The sequence below is a fragment of the Phyllostomus hastatus genome, unplaced genomic scaffold, assembly GCF_019186645.2.
Source record: "Phyllostomus hastatus isolate PE091 unplaced genomic scaffold, TTU_PhHast_1.1 phas_contig_36, whole genome shotgun sequence".
Taxonomy (NCBI): Eukaryota; Metazoa; Chordata; class Mammalia; order Chiroptera; family Phyllostomidae; genus Phyllostomus; species Phyllostomus hastatus.
The window spans coordinates 3,525,628-3,543,313 of record NW_025333862.1 but is presented as its reverse complement, the minus strand read 5'-3'; the positions used below and the strand labels follow the sequence as shown (position 1 = coordinate 3,543,313).

General features: G+C 47.6%; 1 protein-coding gene across 1 annotated transcript; it reads right to left on the bottom strand.

Annotated features, from left to right (window-relative positions):
* Positions 1 to 564: 564 nt before the first annotated feature.
* Positions 565 to 14,479, bottom strand: LOC123820641 (proline and arginine rich end leucine rich repeat protein). Its single transcript, XM_045841504.1, has 3 exons — positions 14,328 to 14,479; positions 5,955 to 6,934; positions 565 to 3,454 (listed from the first exon to the last, which is right to left on the bottom strand). Exons 2-3 carry the CDS (start codon positions 6,916 to 6,918, stop codon positions 3,279 to 3,281), a joined length of 1,140 nt encoding a protein of 379 aa, XP_045697460.1. The 5' UTR covers positions 6,919 to 6,934; positions 14,328 to 14,479; the 3' UTR covers positions 565 to 3,278.
* Positions 14,480 to 17,686: the final 3,207 nt, after the last annotated feature.

Sequence of the window (17,686 nt, the reverse complement as noted above, 5' to 3'; positions counted from 1 at the left end):
CTCATGGGCATGGGATATTTATTACCTGCCCTTGGATTCCCAGCTGGGAAGCTTGCATGTAGTTGATATTTACAGAAAACTTGCTGAATTGAACTGAAGCAGGTATTTAGGAGGCAGGGTGGGAGTGGTGGGGGCAGCAACTGGCATTTTTCATCGCAAAGAAGATGATGTCATCTGGGAGGATCACAGCCTACTTCTAGAACCTCCCATCTGAAGACAGATTCCAGGGTACACCCTTCTCACCCTTCTGTGAACATCTGCACTGCCTGTAAATCCTTCCAGATGAGGTGGCCCTTTATTCTCACCCTTGATACAGCTCTGGCAGTGTTTTTACACTGCATCTCCTTAACTAGTCTACAGGCTTCACTTTGTTAGGCATGGTGTCTGCTTTATGTCTGTCTGTATTTGGCTCAGTACTATGCATTTGGGACACTCTCAGCAATTAGGAATCTGTGAGCTGAAAGTCCTGGGCCTTTGGGCTTCAAATATAGCTGTCAGATTTCTGGTCTGACTTTAGGAATTATTTTTCACGAGAGTTGTATTTTGGAGAAATTCACCAAGAAAAAGCTTTGGAATTGTTTATTTAGAGTTTCTTAAGAAGAAGACCCCCTCCTCTACCCCTCTTCTCAGAGCAAGGGGAAAGTGGAGGCAGGAGGAGGGGGAGGAAAAATGACTTTAAAGTATTATTCTTGACCTGCTCACACTGTCAAGTTCAAGCAGGATGTTTTTCATATTATTTTATTTCCTCTGCTGTGAAGCATATTAGAATGTGAAAGTTGTGTCACAAAGTTAACATGGTCTTCCAGAACAGCTATATGAACAGAGTACACATATACTCCTACTTACACACCTGTATATGTAGATACCAACAGCACTGGGAGATACAGTTGTGTGTGGAGGAGAGGCTTCCTTAAATCCATGGGAAATCAGCACATTGTGTGTGGGGGGATGGGGTGGGGACGGGTTTGCTATAGTCAGTTTAACTCAATCCTCTCTGGCTTACAGCTGCAGAGGGTGATGGAGGGAGCATTTATTCTAGATGGTGTGATAGGATGGTGGTGATTGTGTTGCTGCTGAAACAAACTAGTCTGGGTTTGCAGAAGCAGGGTGATGATCCCTCTCCACTGAACCATGGAGCTGTGTTCCCTCAGGGCCTCATCAGAGCAGCGGAGGTTGAAAGGGGTGAATGAGAGGCAGAAGGGGGCTTATCCAGGCCAGAGCACCAGGTTGCTTATAGCCACAATACTATATTGACTTTAAGCAGGAGCCTTGGAGAAACCAGCTGTAGCTTGGATGAATGAGGCAGTTTATGGGAGCAGAGTGAAGGAGGCTAGAATTGAATGAGCTCTGTTTTCTGTGAATTAGAAAAAGAGAAACTGAAAATGAGTATAATGGGAATTTTTTGAAGTTAGGGGTCTAGCTTAGTACAGTTTCTTAGAAATCTCTGGACTGTTGCTCAACCCATCTTGAGGGTGGGCAACTACGTACCAGTCATTTCTAGAACATCCACCCCTACCCCACCAACACATACACTCAGGGACTGTAGAGGGGCAGCATCCCTTAGAGGCAGGTCAGGGGAAGAAGAAGGTGAGTCAGTCTTTGGAGCCCAGGTTCTCTTGGAGGCCAGCCAAGCTTCACCTGGGCCAGGCAGGGAGGGTGGGAAGGTTGGGGGAGGGACATCCATATAGGGAATAAATAACTGCAAGGGAAGTGGATAATATTTAGGGCTTGTCTTGCATTAGAGCAAGGTCTAAAGGGCGGAGCCACAGAATGGAATATGAGTGCTAGGGGGGCCTTAGAGGGGTTTACAGAGTATGGGAGCTGAGAGCAGAAGGCACCACAAGTTCAGATAGCGAAGGGGAAGAGACCACATCCTCTGCTGGTCCCTAAGGTTTATACTGGTGCTCACCCATGATGGAATGAGCCATCCCCCAATTCCCACTTCAGGGCCGTTGTAGCTCTGTGCCCTTTAGACCCAGGAGGGTGGGGGTGGGTGGGGAGAGAGAGAGAGAGGAGAAAGAGAGAGAGAGAGAGAGAGAGAGAGAGAGAGAGAGAGAGAGAGAGAGAGAGAGAGAGAGAGAGAGAGAGACCATATATGTGGCTCCTGGCTCTTCAAGTTGGAACTCTTGAACTTGGAAAATCAACCCCAGGGAAATGAAGAGGAGGAGCTATCTATGACCTGCACCAGCCACCAGGTGTCACTCATGTGTCTGTCTTAGAGAGGAGGACAATTTGAACATGTGGAAGAGGTTTCTGGGAAATTTCCAGATGCCCCACCCCTTCTTGCAGGTTTCTCAGAAGCCTCTCTGTGGGTGGAAAGGGTTAGGCCATCCACGCTGATAGAGAACAGATGTCAGGGTGGGGCTGGTGGCTCTGCACCCTCCACCGTGGACATTGTGTTCCCCAGGCACCAGGCCTCTTGTTCAGAGTGGCCAAGAGGACTGCAGGACCCATTTGCAACCTCACTGGCCCATTCCAGAGCCCTGACTCCCACCCCTCCCCCGCTGGTCAATTCTTAGATCCTGAGCCATTCTTCTCCTGGACTATTTCTCCCTGCTTTCCCTCTTGGACTGGAGGGACCCATTTAGGAGACTGTGAGCTGTGTTCACTCTGGAGAAAGGGCCTTAGCTTCCACCTGTGAAGAGTAGGCCAGATGCAGGTCCTTGTGGGAATGTTGACCCTCTGCCCTCCCCGGCTATGTCCTTGCATTCTCTTTTTGAGAACACAGGCTGGCAGAGAGCCAGTGTGATGTCTGGTGTCAGCAAACAGGTGGTGAAGCAGCAGTTTTGCAAGACTGATCATCCTTGGCCAACAAAGCCTGAGTGTTTTGGCTCTGTGAGGTCAGAGCTGCCCACGAAGGAGGAGTCTTGTGCAGGACTTTGTGAGCCTCACCTCTGGGACACCCCTGGTCATTTTCTTGGTTTGCCTGGACTGAGGTCCAGATGTCAGTCAAGGTCCAGACTCACCTAGGAGTGATGGGGGAAGGTGGGGAGAGAAGGGACTATGAATTCTTTAGACAGACATCTGTGCTTCTGGGGCCAGAAGTTTGGGTACACAGTGGGTGTCTTTGGGCTGGGTGGACCCAACCAAAGCCTGGGAAGTCTCACCCTAGAAACTGCAGGTGCAGCAATGTGTGTCTTGTCCTACTTCAGCAAGGTGAGATAAAAAAGGCAAAGCTGGGAGAAAGACAGGGAGATAGAGAAAACAAATGAGGACCTCAGGTGCCCGGGCCACCAGCATTCAAGTGTGATCAGAGGAGACCCAGGGCAGAGTAAGACCTAGATGACCACGGACTGCAGCAGGCGGAAGCACATCATGAGGTCCAGTGGGATGGGTGGCTTCAGGTAGTTCCCATCCAGCCTCAGGTAGCGGAGATGTGGCACGTTCTCCAGATCCGAGGAGAAGTCATGGAAGGTGACCAGGTTGTTGGGGCAAATCTGGGTCCCATTGATCTCTATGGACAAAGAAGGGGAGAGGTGAGCTGGAGAGGAGGGTAGGGTCAGGACAGAGGGGGTGGGCACGGGCACAGGTGAGCAAGGAGAAGGAGGACAACAGAGAGTGAGGACTCTAGAGTTCTGGCTGGAACTGGATGACTTTAGGAATGTGTGACTGTGGATGAGTTCACCCTTACCTCCAAGCCCAGTTTATTCATAGTAAAATTAAGCTGGATTTGATCTACAGTTGTTTTTGGAAATTTACTCTGAGGAGTCATGGAGGAAGTAAACTTTGAGCTAAACCTTCAAAATTAGGTAGGATTATAGCAGGGGGAGACATAAGAGGGAGGGGTTCTCATAAAAGAACTTATCTGAATGGAGTTGTGAAGGACAGAAAGGTCACGGAAGAATCTGGGAGTAGTAAACAGTCCAGTGTGATGGACTGGGAAGAGTGAGCTGGAACGTTAAGTTGTGGCCACACCTTATGGTTAGCTTTCAAATATTTCACTAAGGAGTGGGGATTTGATCTTCAGTCTGAGGAATGGTATTGAGCAAGACTGTCATTTTGAGAAAGAAGATAGAATATATGAACTATGGCTTCATGAAGTATAAAATTTGGAAGGGGTCTATGATGAGTTTTATACTGCAGAAAGGTGAATCTAACCATAGTGTGGAGAAAGAGCAGGGTGAGGTGAGAATTGAAGCTGTCAGGTGGATGTGAGAATTTCTTGTCACCTCGATGTGAGGCATGTGGATGGACAGAAGATGGTCACATTAACTGAAAGAGGGATGACAGGAAGAGGAAAGGTGGTCTAGGGAGGGCACAAGGCCATTGGGACATGCTGAGCCTATTGATTCTGATGTGATTACTGATTCTAGGCTTTCAGTGGAAAATGAGGTTTCATTTTCTCCTTTACCTCTTGTTAGATGACGTCAGATATATCATCCTCTAAGTGAATTTTTATTCTCCCTAAGCCTTGCCTCATTTATCATCCTTAGGGCCATTGTTCTTCTCTCTTCACCATTAGAGTTGCAGAAAGAGCCCTGACATGGATGGATTTTCTTGCAGCTTTTGTCACTTTGGACTGTCATCTGACCACCCTGATGCTCAGTTCCCAGATCTGTGACATGGTGAGAGTGGGGTGATTTTTCTGACTTTACCCTCAGGAGTCTGGCTGTCCCCTAGCAGCCTGTTCTTCCACAACCAGAGAGAAACCTACCATATATTAGGCAACCTTTATGTCTATATTTTTGGCTTATAAAGCATCCTAGGGGGTAGTACGTTGCCTCACTTGACTCCCTGCAGGGTAAAATTAGACAGTTTTCCCTTTTCCTGAATTTGTTTCTCGCCAGATTTTTAAAGGCCCTCTCCGACTCTGTGTAATTATCCCAGATGAGTGAACAAGCCTGTTCTTCTGACACTTGTTTCAAGATTGTAGAAACTCAACAATCTCCCTCTTATCCGTTGGCTGGGAAACTAAGGATTTCTATTATTGTCATAGGGGAGCTTCTCTTTCCTTTGGTCCCCTTCATCCCTGCAGCTGCTGCATTCCTTATGTGGGCATAGCTGGATTTTGTTCGAGGACCAGGTAATATTCTCTCTTTTGTTTTTAAATCTCTCTGCTGATGCTCTGTTCAAAGCTGACATTTTTGATGGAAGCAAAATTGCTACATCTAGCCTCTTCTTTTGGGCTGCAATTGATACCTCATAGCCCAGGACCCTGTAAATGTAGCTTAGGCAAATTCTGCCTTAAGTGTACTGTCTTCTATGACTAAATAGTCGAGCTTTCCAGATACATTCAGATAGCACCCACATATCAACTATCAACATTGTCATACTGACAGTTGTAGACCTGGAATACACAGGGGTGAGCAAAAGTAAGTTTACAGTTGTGAATATGTGAAACAGTTTATTCTTGTATTATTATTTATTAATTACTGTATTATTATTATTAACCTACTTTTGCTTGCCACTATATAGCTGCCTCTCTGTGTATACCTTTTACAGGTGCTTCAAAACTGAGGGGCAGAGTTGGGGGGATGCTGCATTTCACAGCTGTCAGATTCTGCAGCAGACAGGCCCAGGACATTTCAGAGTGGGCATTTAAATGTCACTGTTCTTCTTCTAGGAGAATATCCAGGACTATATTCCATGTCTACCCTACCTATAGATCTAGAGGGCAAAGAATCGGGGGCTGATGAGAAGAGAGGGAGAAACAGGAGGGAGTATCCTCCAAGCATGGTATTCTGGGCACTATATCATGTTCAATGATTAAATCCTCATATCAACTTTATAAGAGGTATTTCACCATTCTCACTTTACAGATGAGGCAACCCCTCAGAGAGGTCAGATACCTGTTCAAGGACACACAGATAAGCAAGTGGTAAGGCCAAGGTTTGAAGTCCAGTGCCAAACCAGGTGCTTTTTGTACACCTCTACCCTGAGGCTCCTGAGAAAGGGCTGAGCTGATAAATCCCCAGCCTCCCTCCCTGGGGCCTGGCCCCGCCTACCCCACTCACTCTCAATGCTGTTGTTGTTGAGGTATAGGTGCTCCAGCTTGTTGCTAATGGCAGGCACATTGCTGATCTTGTTGTGTGACAGGTGGAGCACGAGCAGGTTGGAGATGTTAAAGGAGTTCTTGGGGAGCCCCCTGTCGGACAGCTTGTTATAGTTAAGGCGAATGAAGGCCAGGTTGGGAAAGGACTTGAAGTATCCATTAGGGATGGACTCTATTCTGTTGCTGTCCAGGTAGAGCTGGTGAATGGCTGGGGGGACCTTGGGTGGCATCTTTCTCAGGGTGTTGTGGGCCAGGTTGAGCTGCATGAGGCTCTTGAGACCCTTGAAGGTGTCCGGCTTGAGGACTTCGTCATTCAGCTTATTCTGTTGGAGATCCAGGAGCAGTAGGTGCTCCAGCTTGCTGAAGACGCCAGGAGGGATCTTAGAGATCTTGTTCTGGCTCAGCCTCAGCTGCTCCAAGTTTGGGGGCAGGGCAGAGGGCACCTCTTCCAGCTGGTTCTTTTCCATGTAGAGGAATGCCAGGCTGGGCAGTTGCTCCAGCACCTTCTGGTCTACCTTTCGAATTCGGTTGTTGTCCAGGTTGACCCATCTCAGGCCTGAGGCATTCTTGAAGGACTCCACTGGGAGCTCAGTTATGAAGTTGTTCTGGAGATAGAGGTAATGGATTCGGGATGGGATGATGGGGACCTTTCTAAGGTTGCGGCTATCACAGTAGAGGGCAGATGGGAAATCATGGGGGCAGTAGCATTCCCGGGGACAGTCAGGAAAGATAGATGGAGGGCCTGGTGGGAGGGGTGGAGGCAGGTCTGTAGGCTCTGATGGCTCACGGGACTGAGGAAAGCTGGGAGTGGGCCTGGGCCTAGGCCTGGGCCTGGGCCTGGGTCTTGGTCGTCTTGTTGGCTGGCCTTGGGTCACTGAGGCCAAGATGAGGAGAAGTGGGAGGATCAAGAAGAGGGATGGCCTCATGATCCGAGTGATTTGCCTGCAGTGAAAGAATAGAGGTCATTAGCCTATTGAGCCTCAGTATTTAGAAGGCCATGTCTTTGTAGTTAAAGTTGGCTAGGATAGGCTCCAGGTGAGCTGTGGGAGAAACTGTGGAAGCATTTCCTTGTTTGCCTGCACCTAGCAGGTGAGAAAGTAATGAGGGCTTGGGAGACTGGATTCCCTGCCCAGGAATGGATTCCCTGGAGCCTGGATTCCCTACCACCGAGTGGCTTAGCCACTCGGTGTGTTTCACCTGCTCTGGAGAGCATGAGCCATCCTGGCAGAAAGCACAGTGGGCTGTGAATCAGGAGTCCTGTAGCTTTCTCCCCATTTTCAGTATGAGAAAATCATTGCTTTCCTTATAGGAAGGATGTTAGGTATATGAACCATAGAGTCCTGGGGTTAAAATCTGGAAGTGTCCTTAGAGATCCCACAGCTTGGTGGTTCTGAAACTGTGCCCCCAATTCTATGGAGCTCCCTTGAAGGAAGAAGACCAAGGGGATGGCCCTGGGGCACCCCTAACTCACTCCTGTGACAACCTGAGCAGCTCTGTGTTTTTTTTTAGTCTGATATGTACACACACACACACACACACACACACACACACACACACACACTGGGGTTTAATCAAAGCATTTGTTTGAAAAATAAAGTTGCATTGCCAAAAACTCGTTTGAAATCCACCAACGAAGCCCAGACAGTACTGTTTATAAAGTTTGAGCCCTGGAGGGAAGAAATGATTTGCCAAGGCCAGGAAGCCATTTACAGCAGACCCGAGACAAAAGCCCAGGTCTCCTGCCTTCCAGGGCAGGGTTCATAAAGATCTCGGAAAGGAAGGAAGTGCTGCAGACCAGTGTGTGTCCCCCTTCTTGCCCCTCACCCACTGCACTCAGTTCAGCAAACATGATCTCTGCCAGCAGGAGACATACCAAGAATTTTCCTCTGGTGTGGAGGCTTCTGGGAAAGTAAACAGGGAAGGATTGAAAGTTGGAGGGAAACCACTTTCACTTCTTGTGACCCAGTATTGCTGCTCGCATATCCACTGGAGTTGGTGGTGTTGAGATATCAAGAAGAACTTCCTGCTAGCCTCAGGGACATATTGGAAAAGGTTGCTGAAGGATGTTTTGAAGTTGCCCTTCCCATTGGCTGTGGTGACCCCTCAGATGGAGCCATGTGGTTTGAATTGAATTAAGCTGGGGAAATATCAAAAGACCCAGGGTTGCAGGCACAAATTGGCAGCTCTCACAGGCTTCCCCTCTTGCCTGGCTGGGAAGGGTCTGGGAAAGGGGTTTCATGTACCATCCTCTCCCCAGGGTCCCCATCCTTCTGACACGCCCCCTGATCTCCAAGTAGGGTCGTCATTCCCACATTGTTTCCACTGGCCCTTCTTGTTGCTTCTTCATGACTGGTGTCTGCCTGTCCCCCTTTTGAGATCTAGGACACACTGGGGATAAAGACTTCTTGGTTCTCTGAGATAGACAGGACTGGAGTGTGTCCCCAGCTGTATCTAGACCCTGTGATCTCCGCCTCTGTTGCAGGCTGCTTACTCTCTTTCCTTTAAACCCACATCAACTTAGACTCCTCCCTGTGTGAGTGACTGACTCAGTGCTGGCTTTTTGCTGGCTTTGCTCAAAGGAAGACAACAGAAGCCCCTCACCAGCTGTATAGTCTTGGGCCAGGTTCTCAGGAGAGCTAAATATGAAAAGAAACAGGAGAGAAGGCAGAGCTCAACCATGGAGGGTAGGAGGGAGTATCCCACACTTTTCACAAATACACCCTTGACTCCCAGCCTGTATACACACACACACACACACCTCCTGTACCATACACATAAGCAGACTCAGGTTTGCATGGGTTCTCTGAGCATGTGTAAGCCCTTATATATAGTACACTGAGCATGGGAAGGAAAGAGTGAAGGAGAGAGGAAGGGAGAGAGGGAAGACAGGCAGACAGACATACTAGGAGGAAGGAGGGAAGAGATTGCCTGTAGCCTCTGTTGCCTTTCTACCTCCTTCTAAATTGGTCTTTTCCCAGGCTGGCCTCCCCAAAGGGGTCCAGGAAGGCCATTTTCATCAGGCCTCTTGTCACAAAAGAACTTGCATTTAGATTCTTGGCTTTATCTACAGTTGAGGCTATAATAGTTCCAGGGATACAATGAAAAGATGGAAAAGTTAAGTCATTCATTGTAAAACTACACTTGGAGTCTTGTGGCAGACCAACACAACTTGATGAACTATGAATTAATATTTTATGAGTTTTGTAATTTTCTTGAAATTAATACCATCATTTTGCATATAAATTTTTAAAGAGGTAGTTAAAGCATTAGTATGCTAAAAACAAACATTTTTTAAAAAATAGTTGTTTTGTCCCAGCAAATCTCCTCTTCCCTTAAACAGAAACTGGTCCTTTTTTCCCCCAATGATTTTATTTATTTATTTTTAGAGAGAGGGGAAGGGAGGGAAAAAGAGGGGGAAGAAACATCAATGTGTGGTTGCCTCTTGTGCACTCCCTACTGGGGACCTGGCCTGCAACCCAGGTATGTGCCCTGACTGGGAATCGAAGCTTTGACCCTTTGGTTCATAGTATGGTGCTCAATCCACTGAGCCACACCAGCCAGGGCAAAACAAACATTTTTTAAAACCCCACTTTTTGTGACCCTGAATTTTTTGTTTTGACATTTATTTATTTTCTTATCACTCAGAAGCCTGAAACAAGCAAGCCCTGCCCCAAAGAGGCACCTCAATACTGGCTAGGGCTCCCTATTTCCTGGTATCCCTTCTGTCACCAAAAGCATCTGCTAGGTACTGAGCCCTGAAGCAGGGAAAACTTGTTCAGAGCTTCCAGCAAAAGCCTACTCTGTGAGGCACAGTGACTCAGGCCTTCGTGTGGGAGTGTTTCTGCAGCCCTGGTCTTCAATGTCAGGAGTGATAGGGTCACAGGTCAGTCACAGCTCTACCTGGCTGGCCAGCTTCCCTCTCCTTCCATCAGAAATGAACAGAGCGCTTCCTCATCTCCATTGCCCTCCCAGACCCTTCAGGGACTACTCTGACCTGCTGGCCAGTCCTGATCCTTTTGCATACCAAACCTCTGGGGGCTGACCAAACTTCCCCAGAGCAGATGGGAGGCTCCCTAGAAAAACTCCGTGGGCCTGTTCCATGGAGAAGCTGGATCTGCTCATTTCTTTTCTCTCAGCCTGTGTCTGAACCATTCTGTGTGTGTGTGTGTGTGTATGTGTGTGTGTGTGTGTGCATGTGCACACCCACGCTTCTTTCTTGAGAAAATAGGATTCATTTCTAAGCCTTTTCTCCTTGGGCAACGCCTCTTCCCGCTGGAGCATGGCTGTCCAGGGGGAGGTCCTGACAGCCCAGCTCTGGCAATGCACTGTAATGTCCTAATCCCTGAAACCAGAATCCGTGTGACAGACTGGAAGTCCCCGAACTTCTTTGGGAGTCATAGATCTCCTCCTCAAAAACCCAATGTCACACTGTCTTATGCTTCTGCCTTCCAGAACCTTCTATTCAATCATAAGCTCTCTGGGATGAGTCACAAGTGTGTGTGAGTTTTAAATTTCTTATGCTTTTGCAAGCACACCTCCCCACCTCCAAACTTTTTGCTGGCTGTGCTCACTGCTTAATCACTGAACGCTGGTTTACCACCAACAGTCACTGACCTCCTGCAGCCCTGTTTGCTAACACTGTCTCTCTAAAGGCTGCTGCTTCATGGGGAGAGTCTGTAGGCGACTGCTTTACCCAACTCAAATTTCAATCTCTCCATTTAAGAACATTTCCTAAGAGAGTTTGAAATACAAATTTCAGTTCCAGTATTGGAGATCTGGGCTTGAATCCTGGCTGTGCCTCTCCACCCCAGGCCTTGGGCTTCTCTGTGTGAGGATCAAATGAGATCATGCACATAAAGGCATATCATAGCACACAAACACTCTACAAATGGCAGGGGTTAGCTTATTCATTGTTTTGATTATAAAACAACAGATTCTCTAGAGAGATTCTTATTTTAGGTCATAAATTCATTCATTTAAAATTTGAGTACCCAGGGCTGGTGCAATGTTTAGGTTCAGGGCAGGGCTGGGTTGAGGTCCGCATGGGTTTGTCAAGTCACTGGGAGAAAGTTTAAGGGTAATTGGCCTTGTATGGAGAGTTGGAAGTTGGGGTTGCCTGGGAGTGAGTTTGGGTATGTTTCCTCAGGTTAAGGGATTATTCCACACAACTTATTGGCATTCTTCTTTCTTGTCATATTCCCTGTCTCATCGTTACCCCTAAACCTCCATGGCTTAATGCAGCCAGTGACCCTGTTGTGGTAAATGGGGCTGTTCCCTGCCCCAGAGCCACACCCATGGCCATTGGCATGACCCTCTTCTCCATTCGTGACTTTCTGTTCTAAACTCAGACTTCTGAAAACCATCCTGTCCCCTACATCTCTTCCTGAAGCCCAGAAGGGAGCTGGAAGGCAGGAGAAGCAAAGATAGTCTCTGCCCAATTGTTAGCAGAAGAACATGGCAGACCCACCTAGGCTGTCTGAGACCCTTTCAAGGTCTATAAGTGGGACTTGTGTGGTCCTGGGATAATGAGAGGGCTGATATGTGGACACGATGAATTCAACACACCACTGATGTAGCTGCTTGGGGGTCAAATCAGTATGAAGGTGGACCTGACTGGGGAGGACGAGGAGAGCTTCATGGTGCAAACTAGATAGGAGAGTAGGGTTCTTAGTCCATCTACTACGTAGTGACATGAACCAGCTCTCAGCCTCAGTTTCCTTACCTGTAAAAGGGGGATAAGAAATGGTCCCTATTCCTGTATTCCTTGCCCAGTTGTTGTCAGAAGCAAGTGTGATAAATGGGCTGCAGATCAAAAAGTGCTAAAAATAAATATAACACTATGATGGAGAGACCATCTGTCTCCCAGTGTCTACCACAAGGAAAAGTATAAACAGAGTGAAGTTTTTCTGGCCTCAGGCCCCTAGTGTAGAAGAGCAAGTTTTCCATTCGCGGGGCTGGGGAAGGAACAAGGGTGAGATGGCTCTCCTCCTCGCCTTACTATCTCCTTCTTCCTGCCTCCATCTCTAAAAGAATCTGTCTGATGCCCTAGGTGCTTATACATCTGGGTCCTAAACTTGCAACTCTAGCTTCTTCACTGGATGCTCTTGTGCAAATCTTTTACCTCAAGTAAGCTTCAGTTTCCTCATCTGTAAAATGGATACATTAATACTTTCATATAGTGATTTGAGGGTTAAATGAGTAAATGTTTGTAACGTGAATGCTCCCTGAGTCTTAAGCTATTGTTGAAATTATTTCAGAATAACGGGGTCTCTTTCCCTCCAGCTTTGCCAGAGGGTGGTTCAGCCTTCCACCAGATGGTGGGGATCCTTGTTCATGGGTTGCCCCTCTCCTTTCACACAGAGCAACTTCTTCTCACATGTGGCCTGTGAGACCACACTGGGGTCCCAGAACCAACTAATTGGAGACCATAGACTCTCAGCCACCTGCAACTGCTCACTCTGCCCTCTAATTCTTTCCCCACCACCCCCACTCTGCCTTCAAGCCTTTCTGCAGCAGGTGAGGAGGTGCTGGTGAGGGAAAGCTCAGAGTTGGCCACGAGTCCCATTGCGACCCATGACTTTCCCTCCCAACCTTCCATAACTGGCTTTTTTGCCCCTCCCAGCCTTAAAATGCTTCCCCCACATGCCCAGTAAATGGGATTGCCCATTGGGCAGAGCTCATTGTCCAGCTCATCATCTTCTGTGTGAGGCTGTCAGAACAGACAGTTATTGGGCAGGAGAAGAGGATATGGGAGAGATGGGGAGAGGCCCAGCACAGTAATCAGGGGGCTCAAGGCAGGCTGATTAGCAGGTGAGGGGAAACAAAAGCCTTTTGGAGCTATCTTGGGAGAACTTTCTTTTTAGGATGCTCCCGTGTGATATGGCTGCAAGTGCTCGCAAGGAGGATAAAGGGGAAGAACTCACAGGAGATCTTTCCTCTTCCTTCAGCGCCACCTCCCATTTGGGACACTCTGGAGCTATTCCATCAGACAGTCCTTGTTCAGGAAACATAGCTGTTCTGCCCAGCTAGCACTGCCAGGACCTCTGGGCTCTTCAGTCCCAGCACTGAAGAGTCTCCTGCAGGCCTCTGATTCAGGTTCTCAAGTCCTGGCTGACCTTCTGTATTAAAACCATGACAGATCTCTGGGTCTCTTAGGTCTGGAGCAAGGGATCCAGACTTCTATATTTTTAGTAAGTACCCTCATTCTCCCCTGCCCCCAAGTGATTGTGAAGATCACCCATACCTGGGGGCCTGGGTCTAGCCCACCCCTTCTTGCCTTGGGACAGCACTCTATCTTTTAGACATAGACAAGGGTTACCCTGTTTGGAAGCAAGGCCCACTCAGTTACTCCTCCAGTTTTCCCCTCCCTGACTCATTAAGAGACTCCTTATTTTTTTCTCTGCTACAAGGACTCCTTGTCAACTTGGGAAATTTTGAAATGGCTTTAAAGAGGAATCTTTTCTGACTGCCTGCCAAAAAGCAAATGAACGCCTCCTGAGCTGGAGATTAGGACCTTCAAGGCTTGGAAGCTGGATTCTTTCTTCTTTTTCTTTCCAGAGACAGTGGTTTGGACCAGTGAGGCAGAAATTCAGAGCTACTGGGAAGATATTATGCAGGCTGGAAAGTGACTGTTTCTCCCTCCTACCCAATTAAGTTCTAAAGAATGAAGAAGTCCTTCCAAGTCCTGCTCTTGTTCATGTCCTCCCTGTTCTGCCTAGACTAAGCACACGTGATTTTCTTTGGCTCTGCCATCTCAGTGGGAAGACGCACTTTCTCTTTGCTCTTACGGCTGGTGAGGCGTGTGAGAGGGTGAGAGACAAGACGAAGTGTGTGTGGGTGTCTAGCTCTGAATGTCACATGCAGTCAGAAAGTTCAGGTGAGTGGGCAGAAGCTTTTGTGTCTGTGTATATTTATGTGTATTTTGTAGAATGAAAGCCTCTGTGTAATGTGTGTGTGCCTGTGACGGTAAGTGACAATATGTGAAAAGTGCAGAGAAATAGGTTCTTGATTCCAGTTTCTAAAGAAATGCCCAATCTATAAAAGTGTTGTACTACACTTTTACACTCTGTAAAACTCTGTACTACAACAAACATCTGTACCAAGAAAGTTAAACTTTTGCAGCCAGCAAATACGCAGGTAGAGGATGATGAAGAGAAGGAAGAGAAATAGGGTGCAGAAGCAATGAGGAAGACTAATTTGAACTCATTTGAAAGGAGACCAAAGTGGAAAATAGGAAGGAAGAGGCAGAAATTAGGTCAACCACCTAGGCTGGACAGAGCAGGACAACACTTGCTGGAGGGAGGAGGCTTCCTGTGCATCTCCCCACTGGGCTTACCTGCATACACCTGCCTCTGCTCTCAGCTCTGGGTTAGTCCCCGGCAAGGCTCCCTCTTCTTCCTCCCCCACCCTTCGGTGGAGCTGTGGCAGCAGAGAGCCAGTTAGAAGTTCTGATCTCCCAGTGGTGCTAGTGTGCTTGTGTTTGCTTGACTTTTCATCTACCAGATCCTATTGGGGTGGGGAGGTTATGTTAGGGGGAGGTACAGGCAGATTGTAGGGAGGGACGAGAGGAGGGAAGGAGGGGAGAAGAGAGGGAGGGAGCTTGGGAAAGGAGGAATGACAACAATAAAGTCTTTATTTGGCAGCCAAAGCTCCCAAAGACTTCATCCACACATCATGCCCACTAACAAACTCATTTTTAATAACATTTCCTGCTGCGCTGCTGCTGCTGCTGCTGCTGCTGCTGCTGCTGCTGCTGCTTCTGGGTACAGATTGTTTGACCCATGTTTGGAAAACAAACCAAAATAACAGGAACGGCATGAAAAGCAAACACTGGGCCAGAGCTGAAGGGCCAGGTCCACACTAGCCTGTTTCATCCTTCCTCCTAACAATTTCCCTGCTTCCCATTGCTTTCCTGCTGTTAGAGTCCCAAACTAATGAATGGTGTGGGACACTTCCTCTGACAATCGTTTCCCATGTCATTTTCTCTAGGAGGTTGCTAAAGAAGTACAGCCTCCTGTACAGTGAACTGGCACAGGAGACAGCTTTGGTTTGGCTGCCAGAAGTGTACTCTGAGGACCAGAGAGGGAAAAATCTGGCCTGGAGTCACACAGCAAATGGACAATGTTAGTGTCTTCTTTCAGCTTCTCCATCTGTATCATGTTCAGGAGAGATTTAGGGGCTGTATGGTCATCACCCAAAGACGTGGAGAAATCCAAGTGCGCCTGTCCATGTCATCCCAGAAGACCCATTCAAGTCAGACTATTACCTCAAACAATTCTTCTGGATTAAAAATGGCAACACACTTGCAGTGAACTGGGCCCATCAAAATTTCCTGCCACCCCAATTGACTACTTAGAAACTTCAGTGATACATTTTTGTCTCTCACCAGGTCAATGGAGAGCTGAAGAGCCCAGTGAGGAAGAGCTCTGCCATCCTTCCCAACCTGGGGTAGAGGAAAGAACGTTAAAATCAGTGTCAGCAGTCCTGGATTCTGCCATTTACAAGCTATCTCATTTTGGGCAAGTCACTTAATCACAGCAAGCCTTGGTTTCCTTATCTATGAAGTGGGGATAATATTGTATCTATCTCACAGGGCTGGAAGATGAAATCATATGTGTGAGAGCACTTGATAAACTGAGAAGATATTAGGGTTAGGACATAAGTATGGTGAATAGTAGTCAGCCTAAGAAACAGAGTAGACAAACAAACAAAAAAACACAACTCGTACCTTCTTTTCCCACTGTGCTTTTACCAAAAAGCATGAACCTTCCTTACCTACTTGTGAGGTCTTGCTGGAAGTCAGTGCAACCCTCTCTAGAGTCACAGGTGCCTTGCATGTGCCAAGCCACTCATGCATTTTATTTTTCATCCTGATGGGATATGTTCCCTTCTGCAGACGGAGGATATCAACCCTAGATTTGCTTCTTGCTCTTGGTTGGATGGATGGTAAGAAAAGTGAGCAAGAAAGAGTGATGTGCAGGGAGGATGGGCAAAGGGTAGGGGTAGAAGGGGTTAGACAGAATGCAGGGGGTATGACTTGAATCCATTTTTATGGAGTTCACCCAAATCCCCAGAGTCCATGATCATGAGCGTTGATGATGGCTGACTCCAAGCCCTTCCCAAGCCACTGTGTCTCCCTCCCTCCCTCCCTCATCTTTCCCTGTCCCAGGTCATTCGGAAAGAATTGTCATGAAGGACAAAGAGAGCCAGAGGGTTATTAGGGAGTGTCTAGAGCATGCCAATTGGTGGCCTGTATCTCTAATATGCCTTGAGGACCCACTATGTTTTTTGATAACACATTAATAAAAAAACTTTTATTATGGAAAATTTAAAACATATACACATTTATTTACTCAGAATAGTGTTAATAACCCCATGCACCCAATGTCCTTCTTCAACTATTACCAACTCACGGTCCACCTTGTTCCATCTGTGCCCCATACTCCCCTCCCACAAAGCATATGCAGCATTGATACTTTTAAAAATTGGATTTGAAGCTTTTTAAGAAGGAAAAGCAATGCCTGGTTCAACACAGTCACCATTCTTGTCATAGAGTTGATTACTTACTCAGTTACTGCTCTGCCTGTCCTTGAAGACATTTGAGGTCACAACTGCTGGTCTAAGGGCAACAACTGAGAAATGGAGTGAGTTGGGACAAATCAGGTAACTACAAGTGAGGTATCAGGTATTCTTAACCACTCTGCCTTTCTTATTGCTGTGAGAGGGGACAAAATTGTTTCAACAGTGGGAGACAAGGGCTGAGTTTTTGAGATTTGGCTTTTCCTGTTACATGCTGTGTGACCTTGGAAATGTCCCGCTCCCTCGCTAGCCTCAGTTCATCATTTGAAAATGCGAGGTTATACTAAGTGAACTCCAAGTTCTTTTCTAGCAATGTGTGAAGAGATCCTGAGATTTGGGCTTGGGACACCTAGGGTTGAAATGTCCACTCTGCTACTCTCTAGCTACCTGGTGAGCAGGTCTTGATCACACCTGTGTCTAATGTAATAACCCTGCTCCATGTTCTGCACCCAGGACAACATGAGGTTCATTGGGAACATTGTCTGGGAGAGCATTGACTCACTGGCTTCATTCACCCAGACGCTGCAACTCCTCCAGGAAGAGCTTCCTATCCTCGGGGATACCAGTCATGTAGCTTTACCCCAAGGAGGTAATTCTCTCGTCCTGGTATGTCGAGGACAACATGAGGTGAATTCTGGGGAAAGTGGTAAAAAGTCAAGCTCTCCAGGCTGCTGCTGTGGCCTACTCCTATAAGGGAGCTGGTGTGAAATGTGGGGGCAGAAAAGGGCAGGGAGAGGGGGAAAAGGACTCTGCAGTGTGGTGGATTGCAACCTTATTTCCAGAGATCCTGGAAACACTTCCCACACAGGCTGCAGTCCCCTACTAGGGGCTCACTGCTTATCTGACCCTCACAGTAACTGCTGCTTGTTACCCGTGAGTGCCTGAAGCAAGAGAAGAAAGGTCATGATTGTGTATGATCCTTTCCATAGAAATACTGGAGAGCTTCTGGAAATACAGGCTCCCCACGTCCCCACTGCCCTGTCTCTGAGACTATCGGGAAGGAGCAGGGTGGCATTGAGGAGTTTTGGCTCAGACTGCCCTGTGGTCATCAGGTCTACAGGGGCTGGTCCTGGAAGGAACCCACACCCATCTCCAACTGAGGCTCACAGCCTAGTG

Excerpts from the sequence above, each read along its gene's own strand:
- LOC123820641 (XM_045841504.1), bottom strand. The coding sequence starts at position 6,918 with ATGAGGCCATCCCTCTTCTTGATCCTCCCACTTCTCCTCATCTTGGCC. Across the intron at positions 3,455-5,954 it reads CAACAACAACAGCATTGAGA|AGATCAATGGGACCCAGATT; the intron begins GTGAGTGGGGTA and ends CTTTGTCCATAG.